Source organism: Bombus vosnesenskii, unplaced genomic scaffold, assembly GCF_011952255.1.
Source record: "Bombus vosnesenskii isolate JDL3184/JDL3185 unplaced genomic scaffold, Bvos_JDL3184-5_v1.1 scf7180000013365, whole genome shotgun sequence".
NCBI classification, from domain to species: Eukaryota; Metazoa; Arthropoda; class Insecta; order Hymenoptera; family Apidae; genus Bombus; species Bombus vosnesenskii.
In genome coordinates this window covers 158,165-183,260 of record NW_022882998.1, presented here as the reverse complement: position 1 = coordinate 183,260, position 25,096 = coordinate 158,165, and the positions used below count along the sequence as shown (strand labels likewise).

General features: G+C 38.0%; 1 protein-coding gene across 1 annotated transcript; it reads left to right on the top strand.

The window, feature by feature from the left end:
• Positions 1-14,885: 14,885 nt before the first annotated feature.
• Positions 14,886-15,347, top strand: LOC117237266. The gene has a single exon (XM_033501034.1). The coding sequence runs from the start codon at positions 14,886-14,888 to the stop codon at positions 15,345-15,347; it is 462 nt and encodes a 153-aa protein (XP_033356925.1).
• Positions 15,348-25,096: the final 9,749 nt, after the last annotated feature.

The window sequence follows — 25,096 nt, the reverse complement described above, 5'->3', positions numbered from 1 at the left end:
CATTACTCGGGATCGAACGACGCCTTCGTAAAGTCGGCGCACCGCGTCTCCTGCTCTGCCGATGTTCGGTAACAGGCCGTACAAGGCATTAGCAGCCACCAACACTTTCGGAATCAGGGAGTCGAAGTGTGGCTCGAACGTCCACTGGCTATCGATGACAAGATCCAAATATTTGGCTAGGAACAGATTTGGCCCATGACGTTGAGTAGTCCGCGTTTGCTTCTATAGTGCAATAACAATTTAAGTTGATGCGTTAGGTTCTGCAAATTTTTATACTTGATTTTTAGATTGTTTATGTCTGGTATGTAAGCGCAAGGTGGTTTACATTGTCGGTCTATTAGCTCAATTACATGTTGTAATCTATTGGTTTGATCGATTGGATCGCTAAGGTCCACTATCAGGGTGACATCTACTTGTTCATTGTACAGATAACAATCATCTATGTATTCTAAGAAAATGTTAGCATAATTTAGTGGTCTTACTACTAGATCGCTTTGAATGTATTCGAGAGTTAGAATTATTCATGTTATGGTCGCCTTCCTGAAAAATAAGGTTTGACCGTCGGAATATTCAATAAGTGGGCGGATTGGACAAGAGGATTTCAGCCGGTCCTAGCCATTCGTGGTCTAGTTTGTTGGTTTTGCGATCGTTATGTACCCATACTTATTTGGAATATCGTTTGTGTTTTAATAATTTTTCGAATCTGATCTCTTTGATATCGCTTTTTGATTGATTCAGTAATTTGTCTTGCTTTTACTCTATAGGCTTTATGTCGATGTTTCCAGAGTTTGAATAATCGATAGGGTGGGGGTGTTTGATATTGAGGGTGGCATGTTAGCTTATCGTTCAAGTGTTAGTTCAAATGGGGTATGTCCGGTCGTTTCTTGTACCGAGGTATTATATCCCATACATATTAGTTTTAAATTTTCGTCCCAATCGGTTTGTCGGTCGGTCGTACAAGCTCGAATAAGATCTTTTACTACAGCGTGTGTTCGTTCGAGAGATCCGTTAGATTGCGGTGGAAAGAAGTGGTTTTTATGTGTCGAATCTTGAAAGCCTCTTCAAACGTATCCATCAGTTTACATACGAAATTTCGTCCCATGTCCGTGAGGATACTTTTCGGTGCGGAAAATATGTACACATAGTGATTCAAAAATTCGTTAATGACCGAGTTAAAGGTATGAGAACGAGATATTTGATTAATTGATTTTGGATAGATAGAATAAATTGGTTGCCTTGTTTGATTTTGGTGAGAGGTCCGAATATGTCCATTGCGATTTTATCATTAGGGTTAGCGGGTGTGTCAGTTATTATGGGTTACTCTTTGGCCCTGATACGGTTTAATTTTTCTCGTTGGCAGGTTTCACAGTTTTGTATAAATTCTGTAACGTCTTGCTCTAGGTTTGTCCATATGATGGTGTTGTATTCGTTTTACGATGCGGTGTATACCTAAGTGTCCTACTATTTCGTTATGATTCTCGCGTAGTATAGTTTGTTTTTGTTCGTTATCGTAGTCTACTAGCAGATCTTGTCCAAATATCAGTTTAATTTGAGGGAATCTGGTTGTTAGAAACTTTAACATGAGTTGAATGTTTGCTTTTTCTAATGTGCTGAAGCTATTGTCGTTTATTCCTATATGCAAGTGTCCAGTTTGGTGTTTAATCAAGTGTTTAGTTAATTGATGCAACCAGTTCGTTAAAGTCTCCTAATTCGATCTTTGTAATTTGCTTAAAGTGTGGTCTGTTAGGTTTTTGAGTTATTGGAGCTGGGGGTGATATTGGCTTTCCAGACGATATATTCGTCATAATAGTTCGGGTTTTCTAGATCGGATTAAATTTCTTCATTGGTGATAGGATACAATCGGGATAGAGCGTCTGCAGCTATATTTTCTTTTCTTTTCTTGTATTTTATTTCATAATCGTACTCCTCGAGTCTCAAGCGCCATCGCATGAGTCTCGATGAGGGATCCTTAACATTTTTGAACCATTTTAAAGTTTGATGATCACTTTGAATCTTAAATTTTCTACCAAGTAGATATTGCCTTAGTCTTTTGATTGACCATACTATTGCTAGTAACTCTTTGTCGGTTGTGGAATAGTTTTTCTCAGGAGGATTCAAGGTTCGGGATATGTAACAGCATGGATGTCCGTCTTGAGAGAGTATTGCTCCTAATCCTTCGTTACTTGTGTCTATTATTAATGTGAATGTTTTTTCAAAGATTAGGGGCAAGTTGTCAGGAACTACGATTCTTTTTGAACATGTTTAGATTATAAATTTTATCGGGGGTGCGTTTGTCATTTTCCGCTAGGAATGTCTTTAGGCTGGAGGTTTGGACGTTCAGTGAAGTGTTTTCTTTTATTAAGTTTATTCCTGCTCCGGTATCAATGAGAAGTCCGATTCCTCTTCCGTCGCAACATTTTAATTTCAATCTGACGGTTGGTTAAAACCTCGAGGTTGTAGATCGGTAGCACTTCGTTTAGATATGAGCGAAGTATTATTAGACTGATTCTTTGATTGATTCTGACGGTGGGCAACACGATTTAATCCTCGCAACCACTGTTCTTTGTCGGCTGTTAATTGTTGGGCGAGTTTCAGGTTTTTTGGATCGCTAGCTACTACCATCTGTCCTATTTGGTGCCGTAAATTGAGTAAATACGTTTTTAGTGCTTCGCGTTCTTCGATGTCCATGACTACGCGTCGTTCAACCGACGTGCGGCTTTCGCTTTGGACTGCGTAATTTAGTTCGTTGAATTGTTGTCAGAATTTAGAGTTGAAAGGTTGGACGGTTTCTGTTACTCCTTTGTTTTCAACTTTCCAATTTATTTTTGCAATTGCTAACAGTAGTTTGGGCTGACATTTTTTGTCTTAAGCATGAATATAGGTCTTCAAACGAGTTAATCTTTAAGTATCTTATATTCCTTTTCGCGTTATCGGTTATCTTTTCTGTAAGTATGAGATCTAATAGGAAGTCTCTAGCACTTGCCTTGCACCTGGCTCTTGCTTTGCGAACTGACAGAATAAAATCTTCAGCACCTACGTCATCTCGACCCCGTAGTAGCTCAATAGTGCGTATGGCCTCTCCTGCTTGGAAGCCTTGTTTTTCGCCGCAGTCGTTTCTTTGTCTAGTCGTGACGTGACTAATTCGTTGCTTTGTGAAGTGTTTGGTCCGTCGATTTCGTTGTTATCGGCGCCCATTTTTAAATGAGTGCTCATGTATGGCTGGTCAGTTTCAGTGTCGCATTTCATCCCTAGAAGTTCTGCAAGGTCACGTATTTCTCTGGTCCGATTTCTATCACTAGTTTCCGTGAATTCCTTTATATTGTTAATGTTTTTGTCTGTATTACCTTTATAGTTTCTAAATTCGTGAGTTAGACTTGGAAGTTGTTCGAGTATAGTAGCGATTAATCCGTCAGTTGGATTCATCTTATAAAATAAAAAAAGGAATTGAATATGAACATAAAAAAAAAGAGAATTTATTTCCTAACACTTTGTTTACGCTGATGACAGTTTACTTCCGAATTCGATTATTTTTTCTTTGCCACCCCTCAATATACCCACTATCCTATTCTTCTGGAACATTCGGCGGAAGGACCGTTGCGTCATTGATGGTTCATTAGGCACTTCGTTTTGGCGATATGCATTGTTGCCTAATGCCGCCACATATTTTTTTCTTGTCATAGCCCATTGGTTTTGAAATGTTCCGGTCGTGACACTATACTATGTAACGACGAAACCGTTGAAAAGATAATTTGCTTTGTGTCCAAATGCCGCTACAGAATTACTTGCAGAGAAATAGAGTTTCTTTGTCTAAGTACAATTAGCACTCTTTAGAGGAAATGTTTGGTACAAACAAATTGTCACTAAATTAGTAATAGAAATACACACGTAATTTCTCAATGGTTCAGAGGTGGAGTTTGATGTAAGGTACCCAAGAAATACTTGGTGATGTTCGACAATATAATTTATTTAACAATCAACAATTAACAATCCTCGCTTTCCTCTCGGTTTGTACAATTCTCGATTACCACTGAATTTCTCGATTTTCGACTATGCTTGTGTCACGTAAAAAAAGTCGAAGATGAAAATGAAAAAAAAATTTATTTCCTAACACTTTGTTTACGCTGATGACAGTTTACTTCCGAATTCGATTATTTTCTCTTTGCCACCCCTCAATTTCCCCACTATCCTATTCTTCTGGAACATTCGGCGGAAGGACCGTTGCGTCATTGATGGTTCATTAGGCACTTCGTTTTGGCGATATGCATTGTTGCCTAATGCCGCCACATATTTTTTTCTTGTCATAGCCCATTGGTTTTGAAATGTTCCGGTCGTGACACTATACTATGTAACGACGAAACCGTTGAAAAGATAATTTGTCTTTGTGTCCAAATGCCGCTACAGAATTACTTGCAGAGAAATAGAGTTTCTTTGTCTAAGTACAATTAGCACCCTTTAGGGGAAATGTTTGGTACAAACAAATTGTCACTAAATTAGTAATAGAAATACACACGTAATTTCTCAATGGTTCAGAGGTGGAATTTGATGTAAGGTACCCAAGAAATACTTGGTGATGTTCGACAATATAATTTATTTAACAATCAACAATTAACATTCCTTTGTTTATACAATTCGCGATTACCACTGAATTTCTCGATTTTCGACTATGCTTGTGTCACGTAAAAAAAGTCGAAGATGAAAATGAAAAAAAAAAGAGAATTTTTTTCCTAACACTTTGTTTACGCTGATGACAGTTTACTTCCGAATTCGATTATTCTCCCTTTGCCACCCCTCAATATACCCACTATCCTATTCTTCTGGAACATTCGGCGGAAGGACCGTTGCGTCATTGATGCTTCATTAGGCACTTCGTTTTGGCGATATGCATTGTTGCCTAATGCCGCCACATATTTTTTTCTTGTCATAGCCCATTGGTTTTGAAATGTTCCGGTCGTGACACTATACTATGTAACGACGAAACCGTTGGAAAGATAATTTGTCTTTGTGTCCAAGTGCTGCTACAGAATTTCTTGCAGAGAAATAGAGTTTCTTTGTCTAAGTACAATTAGCACTCTTTAGGGGAAATGTTTGATACAAACAAATTGTCACTAAATTAGTAATAGAAATACACACGTAATTTCTCAATGGTTCAGAGGTGGAGTTTGATGTAAGGTACCCAAGAAATACTTGGCGATGTTCGACAATATAATTTATTTAACAATCAACAATTAATAATCTTCGGCTTTGACTCATTTTGTAAAATTCTCAATTAGTACTGGATTTCTCGATTTTCGACTATGCTTGTGTCACGTAAAAAAAGTCGAAGATGAAAATTAAATAAAAAAGAGAATTTATTTCCTAACACTTTGTTTACGCTGATGACAGTTTACTTCCGAATTCGATTATTTTCCCTTTGCCACCCCTCAATTTCTCCACTATCCTATTCTTCTGGAACATTCGGCGGAAGGACCGTTGCGTCATTGATGGTTCATTAGGCACTTCGATTGGCGATACACATTGTTATCGAGCGTCGCTACATCTTTTTTGTTGTCATAGCCCATTGGTGTTGAAGTGTCTCGGTCGTAACACTTGCTTCGCTGTTAAAACTTTATCCTCCGCATTTCGCTGTTCAAACTCGAATGAATCTTTGAACAGATTCGTTTCTTTTGTTGCCCTTATATATCTCCACTAGGCGCGCGTGCTTTAGACGTCCGCGACCGTTGTGTCGCGTAAAAATTCGACAAGTGATTAAAAAAAAATTGTCGATCTCCAAACAGGAGGTCGAGTTCTTTATTTCCACTCAATTTATACAATAATTAAAGTATTATATTAGATCATCCCATAAGTTCGTGCCGTTTGCGAATGGTTATATATGTTAAGATTATTAACATACCTTTCAGTTTCATGAAGAAATGCAATGCTCTTGTACAACTTCTTCCCATTTTTCCGGTAGGGCCATTATTCCGTCTCGATAAAAGTTCTCTTGTTTTTCTTTAAAATAATTTTCTAAGCTATTTTGAAAATATTGAAAATGTCAATATTTTCAAATTTTTTTATGGGGAATATGGGGTTGTGGTAAAATTTCCTAATTAAATTCAGATAATTTTTTTATAACGCTTTTCGCGACATGCGATCTAGCGTTGTCGTGATGGAAGATAACGTTGTTCCTATTCACTAAACCTAGTCGTTTTTCAGCTAGTGCTTCCCTTAATTTTTCTAACTGAGTGCAATATTTGTTGAATTAATGGCACCACCATTAGATAAAAGTTCAAAATAGAGTATCCTTTATAATCCCACCATACATACAAAAGAACTTTACGTGGATGTATCCCTGGTATTACTTTATAGTATTCGCCGTTCGCAACGATAGACTTTTAATAATCAGGCGATTTTGGAGTATTTATATTCTTTAGTCGTTGGAGTGAGAAAAGACTTCGGTCGTACTATAGTTCTGATAGTGTAGATATATTTCTGGGTAGAGTGATCAGATGCTACCCCGACGGTCACTCATGATAAGGCGCTTGGAATTTACTATCTTATCACATAATTAGACGAATTTCACCTGTGACAGCTGCCGCGCATGCTTTCGCGGAAGGACCGTAGGAATATCGATGACTCATTATGCATATCGGTCTTACGCTTGGGTGACATGCTTTGTATAGCAAAGACGTCGGAAAATTTCGTCGTCGAGTGCCGCCACAGTTCATATTTTGCAGACTTAACAAATTAAGTTACATACATTTTATTCCTCGAGGTATTCTTAAAATAAGTTGGCTGCATAGATTATTTGTCAAGATAGGTGGGAGAGATGGTTGATCGTGTGATGTCAAATGACGAGATAACTCTTGTTGAAACGTAGAGTATATTTTGAAGTAATAAAAAGATACAAGAATGTTCGCTAGGATGCTCGGTATTAAGTGAATCGTTAAGACTGTGTGTAATTCGCTGATGAGATCGTATGTGATTGAGACTGATGAAACTCTCGTCTCCTTACGATCCCGTTCGTTTATATTATATTGGTCGAGGGGTACTAGTAAAATTCCAATCGCTTTTGTTAGACTGTTGCACGTAGCGGCGACATTGTTTCTGCCCGGAGTTTGATTATTAATACAATATGTGTGTGTCCTACGATATTGATGCTCCGAGGCAAAACCACACGTGGTTTGATTTGTCCTCGAGCACGTGTGTTGCTACAGATATTTGGACTGTTCAGTAATCCCTGTTCATACCTACTAGCGAACTGTACTTAAGCTTTATCAATTATTTTCTCTTACAACAGATTCAATTTCTCGTTTGTAATATACCAGGATACAGTATTTTTATTTGTGAGAGTTACGTAAGAATCGGTGATCAGTCTTGTCGCAAACCCTGAATCGTCTTATGGAATTCTTTAAGAAACGGAGATTTCAATGTACCTTAAAAATTCTGTAGGATTTTTTGTATTTATTTAAAATGGAATAGTTAATTTACAACTCTCGTCGCCACGGTACCAACGCTCTCTTTCACGCGGACCACACTCTCTCCCAACGCTTACCACACTCTCTGACTTCTCAACTCACTACTGCAAATTCGTCTTTCTCCCTTAAAACGTTGACGCCGGTCGTCACGTAAAATAACACAAGAAAAAATAAAAAAAAAACAAATTTAAGATGAAAAATAAAAAAAGGAACTTTATTTTTTTTTAACACCCGGTTTACAATTTGCTTCCGAGCTTTAAGCGTGACTTTTCAAGACTGACTTTTAAAACTCGATTTCCGATCGGATTTGGTTATTTTTCTTTCGTCACCCTGTAAATATCCCCACTATCCGCGCGTTTGTTAGGCGTCCGCGAACATTGCCACGCACGCCTTCTTCTAGAACATTCGTCGTTGGGATATCAATGGCTCATTAGGTTTCGGCGATATACATTGTCGCTGAGTGCTTCCATATCTTTATTTCCATCATCAGTTCATCTGTATTGAATAAATGAGTGACAACACTGGCATGCACCACCGGTGGGTCGCATATGTCTCTGTCCCGTGAGGCGGCATGCACCACCGGTGGGTCACACATGTCTTTGTCCCGTGAGGCGGCGTGCATTGCCGGTGGGTCACACACTTCTCTGTCCCGCGAGGCGGCGTGCATTGTCCGTGAGTCACACACTTCTTTGTCCCGCGAGTCGGCGTGCATTGTCCGTGGGTCACACACTTCTCTGTCCCGCGAGGCGGCGTGCATTGTCCGTGGGTCACGCACTTCTCTGTCCCGCGAGGCGGCGTGCATTGCCGGTGGGTCACACACTTCTCTGTCCCGCGAGGCGGCTTGCATTGCCGGTGGGTCACACACTTCTCTGTCCCGCGAGGCGGCGTGCATTGTCCGTGAGTCACACACTTCTTTGTCCCGCGAGTCGGCGTGCATTGTCCGTGGGTCACACACTTCTCTGTCCCGCGAGGCGACGTGCATTGTCCGTGGGTCACGCACTTCTCTGTCCCGCGAGGCGGCGTGCATTGCCGCTGGGTCACACACTTCTCTGTCCCGCGAGGCGGCTTGCATTGCCGGTGGGTCACACACTTCTCTGTCCCGCGAGGCGGCGTGCATTGTCCGTGAGTCACACACTTCTTTGTCCCGCGAGTCGGCGTGCATTGTCCGTGGGTCACACACTTCTCTGTCCCGCGAGGCGGCGTGCATTGCCGGTGGGTCACACACTTCTCTGTCCCGCGAGGCGGCTTGCATTGCCGGTGGGTCACACACTTCTCTGTCCCGCGAGGCGGCGTGCATTGTCCGTGAGTCACACACTTCTTTGTCCCGCGAGTCGGCGTGCATTGTCCGTGGGTCACACACTTCTCTGTCCCGCGAGGCGGCGAGCATTGTCCGTGGGTCACGCACTTCTCTGTCCCGCGAGGCGGCGTGCATTGCCGGTGGGTCACACACTTCTCTGTCCCGCGAGGCGGCGTGCATTGTCCGTGAGTCACACACTTCTTTGTCCCGCGAGGCGGCGTGCATTGTCCGTGGGTCACACACTTCTCTGTCCCGCGAGGCGGCGTGCATTGTCCGTGGGTCACGCACTTCTCTGTCCCGCGAGGCGGCGTGCATTGCCGCTGGGTCACACACTTCTCTGTCCCGCGAGGCGGCTTGCATTGCCGGTGGGTCACACACTTCTCTGTCCCGCGAGGCGGCGTGCATTGTCCGTGAGTCACACACTTCTTTGTCCCGCGAGTCGGCGTGCATTGTCCGTGGGTCACACACTTCTCTGTCCCGCGAGGCGGCGTGCATTGTCCGTGGGTCACGCACTTCTCTGTCCCGCGAGGCGGCGTGCATTGCCGCTGGGTCACACACTTCTCTGTCCCGCGAGGCGGCTTGCATTGCCGGTGGGTCACACACTTCTCTGTCCCGCGAGGCGGCGTGCATTGTCCGTGGGTCACACACTTCTCTGTCCCGCGAGGCGGCGTGCATTGTCCGTGGGTCACACACTTCTCTGTCCCGCGAGGCGGCGTGCATTGTCCGTGCATTGCACTTCTCTGTCCCGCGAGTGCATTGTCCGCACTTCTCTGTCCCGCGAGGCGGCGTGCATTGCCGCTGGGTCACACACTTCTCTGTCCCGCGAGGCGGCTTGCATTGCCGGTGGGTCACACACTTCTCTGTCCCGCGAGGCGGCGTGCATTGTCCGTGAGTCACACACTTCTTTGTCCCGCGAGGCGGCGTGCATTGTCCGTGGGTCACACACTTCTCTGTCCCGCGAGGCGGCGTGCATTGTCCGTGGGTCACACACTTCTCTGTCCCGCGAGGCGGCGTGCATTGCCGGTGGGTCGCACATGTCTTTGTCCCGTGAGGCGGCGTGCATTGCCGGTGGGTCGCACATGTCTTCGTCCCGTGAGGAGGCGTGCATTCGACACAGAGAAATCCCTGAATATGGGCGCCGGGGTCAACGTGTTAAGTATCCCTTTGTCTTTCATCCGTGGCCATGGTAACGTAGGCCTTTTTTCGCGTAACTATTCGGCTGAAGGACCGACGACATATTGATGGGCCTGTCGGCAATTAGGCTTTCTCGCAACATTGTTTATGGTTCCCAAAACCAAAAATTTTTTTAGGCCATTTGTCCACGATACTACAATTCGATGATAATTTTTCAATTGTGCAGTCTTATAATTGTGTTATTTGAATGAAGGAAGTATAATTAGGAATACTAAGAACTCTGTGATCTCAGAAGAATGAAAAAGGTCAAAGAACGTACACGTGTATTGAATATGACTTCATTTTATATATTGTCGATAATGGATAGAGAAATCGAATTATAGATATGGATATTAAATATTAGGAAAAAAGGAAACCAGTTCGATTCGTACGCTACATAAATATATAAGCTTTCGTGGCGATCAAATGACCGAGGTTAATATAATTGCAGTACTTGACACCGTCACTCGTGTAATTTTCTACGAAGGAGTGTTCCTCCACTGAACTTCCAAGAACATCGAGAATTGCCACGATATTCCAACAGAATAATTTAATCAATGTAAATAAAATATAGAAAATTGTTTTATTTTGTTCCACTTTTTACTCTTGATATCGACATTTGTGAATGCGTCGTGTAATATTAAAGTAGATCGCGCATATCGCGCTATTCCATTTGCATAGCAAGAGAAAGGTAATAACCATCACTATATGTTTAGAATATTTCCATTCGTAGTATAACTGCCTAATATTTCAACATCCTTTATATCGAATATTTAAATTTCATAATGGAAAATTAATGAACTGAACGTATTCTTTCTCCCGGCTCATTTTTCTATGTTTTCGACGAATTTATTTTACGCTTTTTATTAATCAGTTCTCGCACAGCGAAGATTAAATCAATTCTGATTTATGCAAATACGTTACGTTTATTATTTTCTAATCGTGAATCATATTTACGTATTTTTACTGCATCAATCTATACGAACGATTTTGCCTTTTAAGTTTTGTTACGACAGAAGTTAAAAGCTTTTTCAATCACTCTTCGTTTTATCGACATAAAATAAAATATTCCACGTTCATGGTGACAATGAACCCTATCTGCCGCCAGGCGGCAGTTCACAAATGTTCATTCGAAAAAAATATCGAACGATTAGAACCAGTTCTGTTCTTTGAACTGTTGACAAGAATTTCCATGAATGAAAATTCATTAGAATTAATTCCAATTAGATGAAAATATTCGATTTCTCGATTAACAATCGTACCTAATCCCGATTATTGGAGACACACAATACAACGTACACGATTATCGCACGAGTGCTCACTATATTTCTCTTCAGACCTCAAATAAAAACAAGTGTAGCGAGCGTAGAGAAACGTGATCGAGATATCCGATGTTCCGGTCACCGGCGAAAAATGTGATGTGCGAAAAACGTATCAAAAAACGAAACTGGCCGATGTTATACGGAGGATTTTATCTATACATATTAAACGTGCACGATCTATATATATATACATAATATATATATATTATAAATAGGCTCGATCGATCGCGATAAGATTATATTTTTATATGTACATATGGCGTTCCTTCTTGTTATCTTATTAAATTATATCGATGAAGCGGTAGATAGAAACGAACACTGCGATCAATAGCGTGTCCAATTCGAAATAAGGGAAAGAAAGTGATCGGTTGTGGCGTGATCATGAAGTATTGGCGAAACGAACGAATTACTTTACTCGATAAATATTTCATAAGAATCGAAAGCAGGTCGGGAGCACTGATTTTATAAGACTAGTCATCGAACGCTGTTGGACACGATCGTATAACGTTTCGTAATATCTTATTTCGCGAGAAAAGTAGACTTATTGCATTGTCAACTGGATGCATCTTAGCTTCAATAAGTCTCGTATATATCTGACTGCATTGTAATTTTATGAAACCCTGCGACGAACTCGAAGGGAAATTTTTAACAGAAATGTCTCATTTGTTAGCGACGAAACGTTCGATCGAACGTTTAATCACGAAGGCACGTCGTTTCTGCGTCTTTCGTTGAAATTCGCCGACAAAGAAGCGCTTTTGACGAAATTTAATCTCGTTACATGATCCTCGCTGGTGATCCATCATGGAAGAAAACAAAAAAAGACAGAGGGAAAATACACGTTTGGGATAACGAGATTTCCGGCGGAGCCGTAGATCCTCCGAACATGCGCGATTAAATCTTGCTCGATTTTGGAGGTGACGTTTATTTGGCTCACATGGTAAATTCGTATGGCATTTTTCACACACGAGGATCATCCATCTCGCGCGTATTCGAATAAAAATGCTCGACCGGCAACGGAACAATTTCACGTGCGATGCAAACGACATGCAAGATCGAAAATGGCTAGCTCCTTCTCATTAAATATACCAGATGTAATTCCATTTTGATGGACCGTTGCACGTGTGAAATTGAGCGAGTGTCGTGCATCGAGTAAATTACAGAAATTTCTATCTAATTGCTATTGCTTCTATATAAATGTTACGATATAGTAACAAATATGTACACTATAATTGTCGGGTTAGATAAATCGATCCTGTCCAACAATTCGAATACAATTCGACACAATGTTTGATTGTAACGTAAAAAGAGCTACCATTGTACCGTAGAACATGCATGCGTTAAATAGGCTGGCATTAAGAGAACAGGCAGTGGTGGTCCAAGCGAGTTTCGGGGCTTGTCACGCTCGTAATGAGATTATGTTTGCAATGCGGCAACACGATGCGACAGGAAATGTTACGCGTGGCCCGACATCGCCGAGAACTGTAGGAACTGTGTCACGGAGCTGAACAGAATTTCATTTCATGCCGGACAATGAGTATTGTAATAATTCGGGATTCATAATGCGATCTGACCAGGGGAATTATGTTTCAACGGCTGTACAGATAGTTCGTGGTTGCTCATACTTGATCGTTTTGGTGTTATAAGCGTGAAATTTCAAGTTAGAGTACCTACATGTTATGCCAAAGTCTTAGACTATTCGCGTTATAATATGTAATAAATCCGCGTAATAATGTTATAGTCATAACCGAATATACATGCAGGAAACATTTTCCTATGTTGATTATATCATGGAAATGACGTTTAAGGTATTTTTCGTTGCTGTTACTTGTTTATGATATTTCTTAATTTATAAATTTGTTAATCCTATAAGAGGAATAAATTCAGAAATGGAGATTGATTTTGTAAAACAATAGGTATCAAAGTTGTAGCAAAAAGAAGTATGTTAAGAAATTACTTGGCTATTAAAAATATCTATTGTTATACCAAACGAAAGAAGCTTTCTGGAAATATTCATTATTTTAAATAAATAATTATTTCTTAAAATAATTACTCAAATACTACATAGATTATAATATAACCAACATTAAGTATTCTTGTATATATTCCTGAAAAGAAAATTCTGCTTTGTAGACGATCTAAGACTTTTGCACAATGCTATATATCACAATCAATTTGTAATAAATCTGAATAAATATTAACAAGAAAATGTCTTAACGTATAAGTTAAAGGAATTAAAGGTAAACCGCGATGTCTCTCGGAATTGAGGACAAGTAGAATACACCTGCCACTAGCCAATCATTTTATCGGCATGTATTCACCCCTGTAAACTTATTCCAGTTAAAATTTATTTTCACGATGAATAAATCAATAGAAATTACTATAAAGCGTTTTGCATAATCTCATCTCATATGAACCATTAAAAAGTGTTGGATAAGGAGTTGAATCTTAAAGATCATGTGTATAATTAATTAAAGTTAGAAAGGAAAGTTGAAACTAATATACTCGAGGCAAATTTTGTCTCGATAAGGATACTGATCTCAATTATTGAATCACGATATAGGAAAATTTCGTGAGGAAGTGAGAAAACATAACAGTACGATGCATGTGTCAGGATTTCACAAAATTGTGCTGTCAACATCGTGTCACGGTCGCAGTCTGTCTGGCAACCTACAATTTACGAAAAATACAGATCCCCTGCGCAGTCAGTTTATAAAATGTGTCAGATTTTCACCATTTGTTATAGTAGTGAACGAGTCAGGTGGTTAAACATACATCATTTTAATTTCTACCCTAATTGAGATACAGTTTAGAACTCCATTCATCCGAATCACCTTTGTTGGAAATTTCAGTTAGTGGCCAATTAATCGAAGTTCTATAAACTGAAGTGAATTCACATTCGCTTACCAGCATGTGAATTCCTATTATTTGAATGACAAATCGTAGATAATGTAGAGAATTAGTGAACTTGTGTTACATATGCTATTTAATATAATTAGTAATTACATAATATCCCGAGGATTCGGATAAATGAAGGTTTACTATGTATGCAACATGTAACAGGAAATAGTTATTTCTCCTTATCTACAAAATTCTATTCTACATATTTCTGCAATTTCTCCAAATTTTTCTATTAAACTACGCCACTGTTATTTTCAAACGCTGAATCTTCAAAAATACAATTTTCCACGGTTGTTTAATTAATTCTCCATAATTTCAAAATTCCTTTCGCCTTATAATTTCTTATTCTATATATTATCCTTTAACACTTTGACTGCCTCGTTGAAATCACATGCTTCGCTCACGACGCCACTGGAATATTTCTATTATTCAAAGCATATAATTGCAAAATAATAATAAATTGACGATGGTAACATTCTTCCCCAATGGACCGTTTATCTTATTGATGGTCATGGGTGACCACCGTAGCGCCTTGGTAACAGTTGATGGCGACATATTATAACAAGGTGTCGTTTAACAAATCATTCGCATTGTACAAGATATTAGTAAACAGTATTCGCTCATTCTATATATAATAGTAAGGTGGAGAGACAAGCGTGACGTTTTTATGATTTCGACGAAACATTCGGCTGAAATGGTACAGATCCGCAAAAAAAAAAAAATGATGTTTGTGATAAACCAATGGTAGTGGTAGATCACAACAGAGGAAAATGTGCTGTAGATTTATCGGATCAAATGATAGCACATTCTACACCGCATAGAAGAATCCTCAAGTGGTACATAAAATTACCTTTAGAGTTATTATTAAATACATCAATTTCAAAAGCGTCGATACTCTATAAACAAGCAACAAAAATCAAGGTATCAGATTTTAGAATGACACTCGCAATGCACCTTACACAGTGCCATTCACCAGAGCCGTCAAATATTCTTATTCGACAAAGATTGCGACACAAAATGCGGAAGAATGAAGGGCAAGCGTACCTGGCACGAAAATTTTGCAGCGTGTGCTATAAAAAAAATGTTGGACAGTTAGAATCAAAAATTGCTAAAAATCGGTATAAAAAGGTAACCACTTATTGTCCAGACTATATTGATGAGCCACATTTATGTCTAAAGTGTTTTAACACAGCGTACCGTTAGATACAAGATTTGTTCTCATTTTTTTTTTTTTTTGTATTGATGTTCTAATAAAAATGTTTAATTGTTCAATGGGACACTTTTTATTTCAAGGTATTTTCTATTTGTCGGTAATATTCAAAATGCCCTGTCAATTTTCATTCAATTTTTACAGTTGTAAAAAGTTCAAGCACTCCGTTCACCAATGACCAACGTGGCAATCAAAGTGTTGATTCCTCTTTGTAAACAAATTAGCTTCCTTATTCGTGGCTGAAAAGTCGTGTCTAAGATAACTAGTTCGACGTATTATCAAAAATCAAACTCGCCTTATTGTTGGAATTGAATCGAAGTTGAAGACCGCATGCGGTTTTGCTCGCGAATACGTGAACAAACTTGGTATTCGCAATAATACGATAGATCTGGCCAGTCTGAGAACACCTTTTGGTCAGATGCAATTGCACATTCTTCCCACGGCCGCGTGGCTCCGCGTGCTGATCTTCCAGCTACCGAGCTGCATTCCCCGAATGCGCACCCTAACTATATGGCGAGAATTTGGTCGCTATCGGGCCACCAATTTCTCGACCCGCCAAGTGTCAGAACGCTCTACGAGTTCCCGTCTAACTACCGCTAGAGATAATTGGAAAGTTTTTGTAATGCGTGACTCTTGAGTCGAAATCAGTCACCCATGGACAAATATCTTTGTTCGAAACGGTATTAGGAAAGCTTTTTCAAAGGATTACCGTGTTTAAAATTGAGGAAGATAAAAGAATGGCTTTGATTTTGAAGAAAACAGAGAATGAAATGTTTCAGGTAAAACAATTTGGCTATTTATCTTTCTCCATTTAAAATGAAGTTGAAAAGAATTAAACGAGTTTAATTCAAAACTGGCGATAAGATTTACAGCTCCGTTCGGCGATATTTTCACGTCGAAGGTTATATCACGTGGATATTCATGGCGTGTGTGCTGCTTAAACTTGTATCGCAAAGGCGGCTATTGTACGCTGGGAACCAGACGTTTCCAACAATGGGAACGAAAATGATATCGCTTGCTAAATTAAACCGATGTACCGAAGAACGTTACAAGCACGATATTGTAGCCGTGTTTCTAATTTATCCGAATGTATTAGCTCCAACAGTGACGTGTTCAGATGCTTAATTAACAACTCCAATGTTACATTGTTCGTATCGTTGTTTGTGTATCAAAGGCATTGTTCAATATGTATTGCATTGTATAGAAACTGAAGTTGTACGATAATGTATTCCACACTTTTCTCGAATCAGTTTTCGTATCTACACGATCTACTCAAAGTAGAATTATCGATAAATCGAATGTGAATATAAATCGAATTAACACTATGATGACCAGTGACGTTACAGTTGTGCCATGTGCGAGTATGTTAACTATCTTAGTTTATAATTATCATTTGTAAATTTTGCAAAATCTACAGATTCAAGACATATTTTTGCAACCTATCTTAATTTTAATATTACAAAATAGTTTATTAATTTTTAACAGACACGCCAGTCAGTAATGATAATTACATTCGAAACAATAGTTTGACTAATAAGTCAAACATAACATCGTAGCGTTAATGTTAATGTTAATTCGTCGTTATGTCTCTCGTTGTTTATCGTACGTTTTTGGAAGTCTATCTCTGACATATCTAATTATACAAGAACGCCTATATAAACCAGATAAAGTCGAATTTAGTAGCCGTTTCACGAATTTCTTGCTCGATAACAAATCATAGACGGACCATCCTCCGCTCCGCGTGCAATGAATAGAAGAGAAATTTGAGCGCACGGTGCTCCCGCCTGCCGATACATTCCATATGAACGAAAGAATGTGTTAAAGCGACGAAGGACAGAGAGAAAAGATTACCACTATGAACTAGCGAGATAAGTTGTATAGCTGTTTATATATAAAACCGTACTACGATACGATAAGTTACGTAAAATACCTTAAAACTCCTTAAAAGTTATTTATCGACATCACCGCTGTAAAGAACGTTTAAACTCGACGTAAACGTAAATTCGACGCGTCCAGGCCTGCACGCGTGCATTCTTACGAGAGTGAGCAGAGTGAAAAAGGCAAAACGGAAGCGCAAAGAAGAGCGAAGAAGATGACGGAAGAAAGGCGAGAAAATGAGACGAAAGAACGAGAATAAATTACGATAACGGCTGGACGCGTCCGCTCGCGAAGCTGTATATGTAAAGCAATTGTGAGTTATTAAATAAACGAATTGAAAGCACCATTCTGGCCGCCATTCCCTCGGGGACACGGACCGTTTCAGTGGATCGGGGCAAAAATAATTTCGCGCTGGCTTGATATCATTACTGCGGGAACAATTACGAGGTTTGGAACGGGTGAGCGAGAGAGAGAGAGAGAGAGAGATCGAAAAAGGAGAGAAAGTGCTTCTCACCGAAAATTGTTTTGTTCGTCAAGCTCGAAACGACGAGTCGTTACGTTGGCTTCTAACTGGCGAAAGAAGCACTTCGTTCTCATTTCTTTCAATTTTTATCTGATCTTCCACGTCGACGTTTAACTCGACCACGATTTATTTAGGATTATCCAAATTCTTGATTCTGCAGATGGTGACGTACTCTCATGGAATATTAAATATCGTTATTGAAGATAGTTTGGGTAAGTATGTAATTAAAATTCTAAGATTTGTACGGTGAAACTCGAAAGGAAATAGATGTTCCGGCCTTTGAATTAGGACCAATCGAAACTTCTACTATCATTTTCATTTTTTACTTAATAAAATTGGGACCAAACTTTATCACAACAGAGTTTTTTAATATAATAAAATCAACAATTTGTGTTAATAACTTGTGTTCCTTTCACTTTATTAAACATCATGAACTTTCTTGTCACTTACACTATTTTTCGATAAAGCGAAAGAATTGTAATCTCAATTTTCTCGGAAGCTAAGCCGAGAATAAAAAAGTTTTATTCTATATACTATTCTTAGTTTTCCACAAGGAATCACATCATGCCCGCTTTTACTTACTATTCAGTCGGATCATACATACATGACTATCTACAGTACTGCACTGTACTGCATTGTATTTAGTAGATAATAATATTAGAAACCAATTTGTTAGTCCTAATATAGCACTGTAGTTAGGAAAAAGTATTTACATGTGATCTTGTAATTCTGTAATATTAGAAGCCAATTTGTCAGTCCTAATATAGCATTGTAGTTAAAAAAAAAATGTTTACATGTGATCTTGTAATTCTGTAATATTAGAAGCCAATTTGTCACTCCTAATATAGCATTGTAGTTAGAAAAAAAAATGTTTACATGTGATCTTGTAATTCTGTAATATTAGAAGCCAATTTGTCACTCCTAATATAGCATTGTAGTTAGAAAAAAGTATTTACATATGATCTTATAATTCTGTAATATTAGAAGCCAATTTGTCACTTTTAACATAGCACTGTAGTTAGAAAAAAGTATTTACATGTGCTCTTGTAATTCTGTAATATTAGAAGCCAATTTGTCACTCTTAACATAGCACTGTAGTTAGAAAAAAGTATTTACATGTGATCTTGTAATTCTGTAATATTAGAAGCCAATTTGTCACTCTTAACATAACACTGTAGTTAGAAAAAAGTATTTACATGTGATCGTATAATTCTGTAATATTAGAAGCCAATTTGTCACTCTTAACATAGCACTGTAGTTAGAAAAAAGTATTTACATGTGATCTTGTAATTCTGTAATATTAGAAGCCAATTTGTCAGTCCTAATATAGCATTGTAGTTAGAAAAAAATATTTACATGTGATCTTATAATTCTGTAATATTAGAAGCCAATTTGTCACTCCTAATATAGCATTGTAGTTAGAACAAAAATATTTACATGTGATCTTGTAATTCTGTTATGAAAAGTGCTCCGTTTTTAAAGAATCAGATCTTAGCTCTTTAAGAGAAGAACTCTTCAGAGTAATCTATGAAAGAACCGTACAAGGAGTATCAAAACTAAGACGACTGAATTTTAAGACAGCAGACAGTCGACGCGTTACTTTAGAGTGCGTTTATTTAAGTGTATTTGATTAACATAGCTAGCAGATAATCACGATAAAGCACCATTCTACGACGGCAGGAAACTACCTGCGGATTCATCATAGAACTCCATGCACATTCAACAACTGTGCAAACTGCGTCGAGTGGACGAGGAAATGATATATATTCCCCGGCGGAGTAGTAAATGAATCAAATAGAAGAAGAGATTCCAAAGGTGAGTATTGTCCGACGAAATCTTCGACCATTCCTCCACTCTCTTTCTCATTCCGTCGTCTGTTTTACGTTGTCATAAAATTCTATTAACACGAACTAGCACACCAGTCAAATTGACTGGTTTTACCATTTTATTTTAAAATTCCTACTTCGTGTTATATTTTTTTCCGCAATGATGTAATGACTTTCGCAACGACAACTAAAAGAATAATATAATGAATTTTATTTTGTTTTTTATGCATTCAAACTCAAAATAATTTTGTATCAAGGTTACTTATACTAACACCAGCCAAAATGACTGGTACTTGTCAAAGTGTAAAAGAGTCCTGCGATCTGTTCATCAAACCCCAATTAACCAGTTTCCTAGTTTTCTACAACTTGCCACACGCTTTTAAAATTTTTATTGCGTATCATTCAATATGATGATATCAGTTATCAGGAAAATTCCAGATCGATCGCTGGATCGCTAGATGTTAACATTAGAAATACCACAGCAGTCAAAATGGCTGGTTCTACAATTTTATAAATATGTCAAGCCTCGTTTAGAGATCATGGTCCCAGGTGGATTAATAATACCAAAAATGTACTACATAACATGGAATTCCTTCCGTAAGAAAATAATAAATCAATTAACATAAAAATATTCTATTATTACGTATTTTTTAAAGACCAGTCATTTTGACTAATTTTTGGTAGAAATAGCTTCGTGTTAACTATTGGTAGTTCTAGTGTTAATTTCAAGTTAGAAAAATTGTCGAGATAACCCCGTATATCAGCTGGATAATCTTGATACAAGATATCGTTTAATATACTGTACGTTAAACTCTTTATTATCAGCGCAATAATTATCGTAACGATTCATTATGATGATAATACGATTTAATACGAGATTGTTAATATCAATGTCCTCTACCATGAGAATGTTAATATCAATAATATAACTGGAAGATCATCGTGAATTTCGAATTACCATCAATAATCATGTACCTACACCGAATATAGTCTGATTATTCTTGGAAGATACTATTTATTGTTTGATCGATAGTCTATGAGAAAGATCGAGGAGATTTGGTTGAGACGAGAGTGGAAAAATGGGCAGAGTCATCGCTATTCAGAATCAAGATAATCGCTACCGGGATAGTCGGATTATAACATGCTCCTGCAATTCACAGACGATGTAAAAGAAAGTGATAGATGACCGGGCATGCCAACCACCCCAAGACATCGAATTAATCGCTTAACGCAGACATGCGTATTAGTAATTCGATGAGATTAATTGCACGAGCTTGATAATTTTAAACCAGGATTTCAATTTCCCGCACGATTAAATCTCAATTCGATCATCCTCGATCACAAATCTGCAGATTAACATTTTGTTTTTCGTCCTGTTTTGGTTGTTAATATTTTCCATCTAAATATGATCTTGCACGCGAAAATTGAATATTGGATATTTATAAGACTTAAAAGTTGTTATACATCGTACGAGATATCAAGGAAACTGAGAAGAGAAAAATATTATTAAAAATGTAAATGAGAAACTTTCGTTTGCGCTTTTTATATTACTACCAATACATACCACGCTTGTAATTACTCTCGCTTCTCCCCCTTTTTTTCTTTAAGGAACAGGCTGCTTTTTTTAACACTTTGACTGCCATGCTGAAATCACATGTTTCGTTCAGGACGCCACAGGAGAATTTTTATTATTCAAAGCATATAATGGCAAAATAATAATAAATTGATGATGTAAGACAACATTCTTCCCCAATGGATCGTTTATCTTATTGGTAGTCACGGGTGACCACCGTGGCGTCTTGGTAACAGTTGATAGCGACATATTATAACAAGGCTTCGTTTATTTCAACAAACCATTCGCATTCGTTATTTCGTCGCAAGCAAAACGTTCAGAATATACTGTTGAAACGTGTACAAGATATTAGTAGACAGTAGTTGCTCATTCTATATATAATAGTAAGGTGGAGAGACAAACGTGACATTTTTATGATTTCGACGAAACATTCGGCTGAAATGGTACAGATCCGCAAAAAAAAAATGATGTTTGTGATAAACCAATGGTAGTGGTAGATCACAACAGAGGAAAATGCGCTGTAGATTTATCGGATCAAATGATAGCATATTCTACACCACATAGAAGAACCCTCAAGTGGTATATAAAATTAGCTCTCGAAGTATTGTTAAATACATCAATTTCAAACGCGATGATACTCTATAAACAAGCAACAAAAACAAAAATCAAGGTATCAGAGTTTAGAATGACACTCGCAATGCACCTTACACAGTGCCATTCACTAGAGCCGTAAAATATACTTATTCGACAAAGATTGCGACACAAAATGCGGAAGAAAGAAGGGCAAGCGTACCTGGCACGAAAATGTTGCATAGAGTGCTATAAAAAGATTGTTAAACAGTTCGGATCAAAAATTGCTAAAAATCGGTTCAAAAAGGTGACCACCTATTGTCCAGACTGTATTGATGTGCCACATTTATGTCTAAAGTGTTTTAACATAGTGTACCGTTAGATACAAGATATGTTCTCATTTTTTTTTGTATTGATGTTCTAATAAAAATGTTTAATTGTTCAATGAGGCACTTTTTATTTCAAAGTATCTTCTATTTATCAATTATATTCAAAACCCCTTAACTGTCAATTTTTATACAATTTTTTCAAATGTAAAAAGTTCAAGCGCTCCGGTCATCAATGATCAACGTGGCAGTTGAAGTGTTAGGATAACCGCAAAGAAATTTGTGCAATTGAGAGCAGGTGGAATGCGTCTGCCACTAGTCAAACATAGGGCATTCTATCGGAACCCACTTAGTCTTTGTAAAATTGTTCAAACAAGAATTCAGTTTCACGATTAATGAACTGTTAATAGGAATTATTGCGCCGTGCTAGTTATTCCAGGTAGCGGCTGGTTATTCCAATGGAAAGTGCGAACTACGTTGATCAATAAAATACACGTAATGAAGAAAAATCTAACGAAGCCAAAAACGAGCACTGGGAACCCGCGGTGTCTGTCCGCGAATAAAAATAAAGGGGTCGGTTGAAACGCGTAATGGCATTATATCGACTTCATTTAAATTCCGGGACGGGCTACCAAGAATATAACGAAACAAAGGAAGAGAAATGTGACTGCTAAAATGAAATCTGCCGCGTTCAATGCAATGTTTACTTGCTTTTTTTATCTTTTTTCCTTTCTCTACTTCCTTTTTCATTTTCTTTTTTTGACGACTGTTGCATCACTTTAAGTTATAAAAAATTGTACCACTCATTCAGGGAACCTCGAATAATAAAACATTACGATAATTCAACATCACGGAACGATACATGAAAAAGAAGTTTTTCGAGACAATGAAAAATTACCTCGATAAATGCAAATGGAAAATATCAGCTTACGAAAGTATTTAAGCTTTCACCAAAGGTAACATTTATGTCCACATTATATAAAAGATCTTCAAATCTCATTAGCGCTGAAATGAGAGACGACTTTCATGATTATATGTATTTTCATTAATATTATTGATTATAAAATTTGAAACCGACCTAAAAATGTATATAGAAGTTACAAAATGTTTACTGTAAACATACTGCAAACATTTTAATAAAAAAATTAGTATCCAGCGCGAATAAACATATTTAGCAAGTAATATGTGTTAAATCTAGTCCCACTGAATATTGAAATTGATTAATATAATGGTTATGACTGTTCACTTATTCCTAATTTACACTGAATATCTTACATCTTCTATCTATATTTCCAAATTTGTTTCGAATCTTACCGATATAATTATGATAGTCGAGTCTCATTGCAGGGCACTAAAAGTCCAAGATGTTCCATATAATATATACACCTATACTTACATTCAATATTTTCTACCTAATATTTTCATGAGCTAGTCTAGGAAATAGCAAGAATTTCAGATTCTTTTCAAGACTCCTCGAACGACTTGGTCCGCGTACGTGAAAAGTTTATGGCGATTGGCAACGAATCTCCACGATCTTCTCGCTGGTCCGTGATTCCGAGTCATTCAGTGAGAAGATAAACTGCCAATCGATGTGTTCTGTTCGTTGAAGGATTTATACCAGCATGGAACGTTTCTTTTTTCATCGATATCAACGCCTGATTCGAGTGTTTGTCCGGTGAGAACTGATTTGTCCAGCAACGATCGATCGTACCGAATGTTCTTGTTGAATCAAGTCATCTTCACTATGACATTTTGTTCATTTTCTCGCAATTTATTGCAACATAAATAACCGTTCAAAAGGCAATCCGTAATTGACGAAAGCACAGAACTTTGACGTGTTTCGAGCTCATCAATTTTAGTTTCGAAAGTATGTCGAGTAGAGAACATTTTTATGTATTTCTCAGAGTTACGACACAGCGCATCTCTTTACATTACGTTCGATGGAATTACATGGGAAACACGCCAAGCTTCCAGAGTACTGTTATTTCGCTGTAACACGACTAATTTCGGGAGAACATCATAAAAAGGATATACTACGTCAAACGATGCAGTCGTTTCGAATTAGAAAGCTTCGTACGGTATCTTTATTATAGTTCGCTCGTTACAATTTTTAAAGCAATTGTGAAATAAATAACAATCGTAGTATATGTAGTATATACGTAGCAGCAGAAAGTTACGATGGCTATTTTAATCCTAAAGCAAAAGTGATCAGGATGAATACAAAAATTCTAGTAAGATTAGAAATATAAAATAACCGAAAAAAGAAAGGAATTTGTGTATTGTTTCAATGTAGAAATGAATGATACATTTTTCAGTTTTATTATCATTTTCTGTAGAGATATTTATTATATTTTATAACTTTATTTTAAGTAATTACTATCGTATTTTATATTTCGTATAAATATTTTGGTTTTTCTGACACCAAAGAGATATAAAATTTGCATTTCCTGCTGTTTCCAAATTACACTCATACTCTTTCAAGCTAAACGTTTCTAAAAATATTCAATTAATACTGTCTTTTCCAAGCATCTATTTCATGACAAACGACACCAAACTATAGGAAGTTTCAGTTTACGAGAAATAAACACGCGAGATGAGATGCGCGGATATGTTTATCCCGCCTTTCAATTGAAACAAGCCATTTCTACCGATTTAGCGCCACTATTTTTCTCATGAAAAGAGAAAAACCTGAAGAAAAAGCAAAAACAATCGAGCTATTCGTTTAAATTACAGTTTCTCCCCTAGACGGAATCCCCTAGATAGATTTCCGTCCATGGAAAAGTCGTCTTTCCGTTTACCCTGGGAACGTAAAATTAACCGCAACTTTTTCACTGGGGAAATTGGAAAATACGTACGAAGTGGGAAAATGAGCTGGTTAGCTGATTCTTTTCAGCGTGCTGCTCTCTTCCTGGTCGTTTGTTTTCTTGAGTGGAGTCGAGATTTTAATGGGAAAAGTTGCGGCTGGTGTTAAAAAAAAAAAATGACAGTGAGGGGAGGGGAGAGAAAATCGGGCCACGATCTCGCGGTTAACATTTTCAGAATTTAA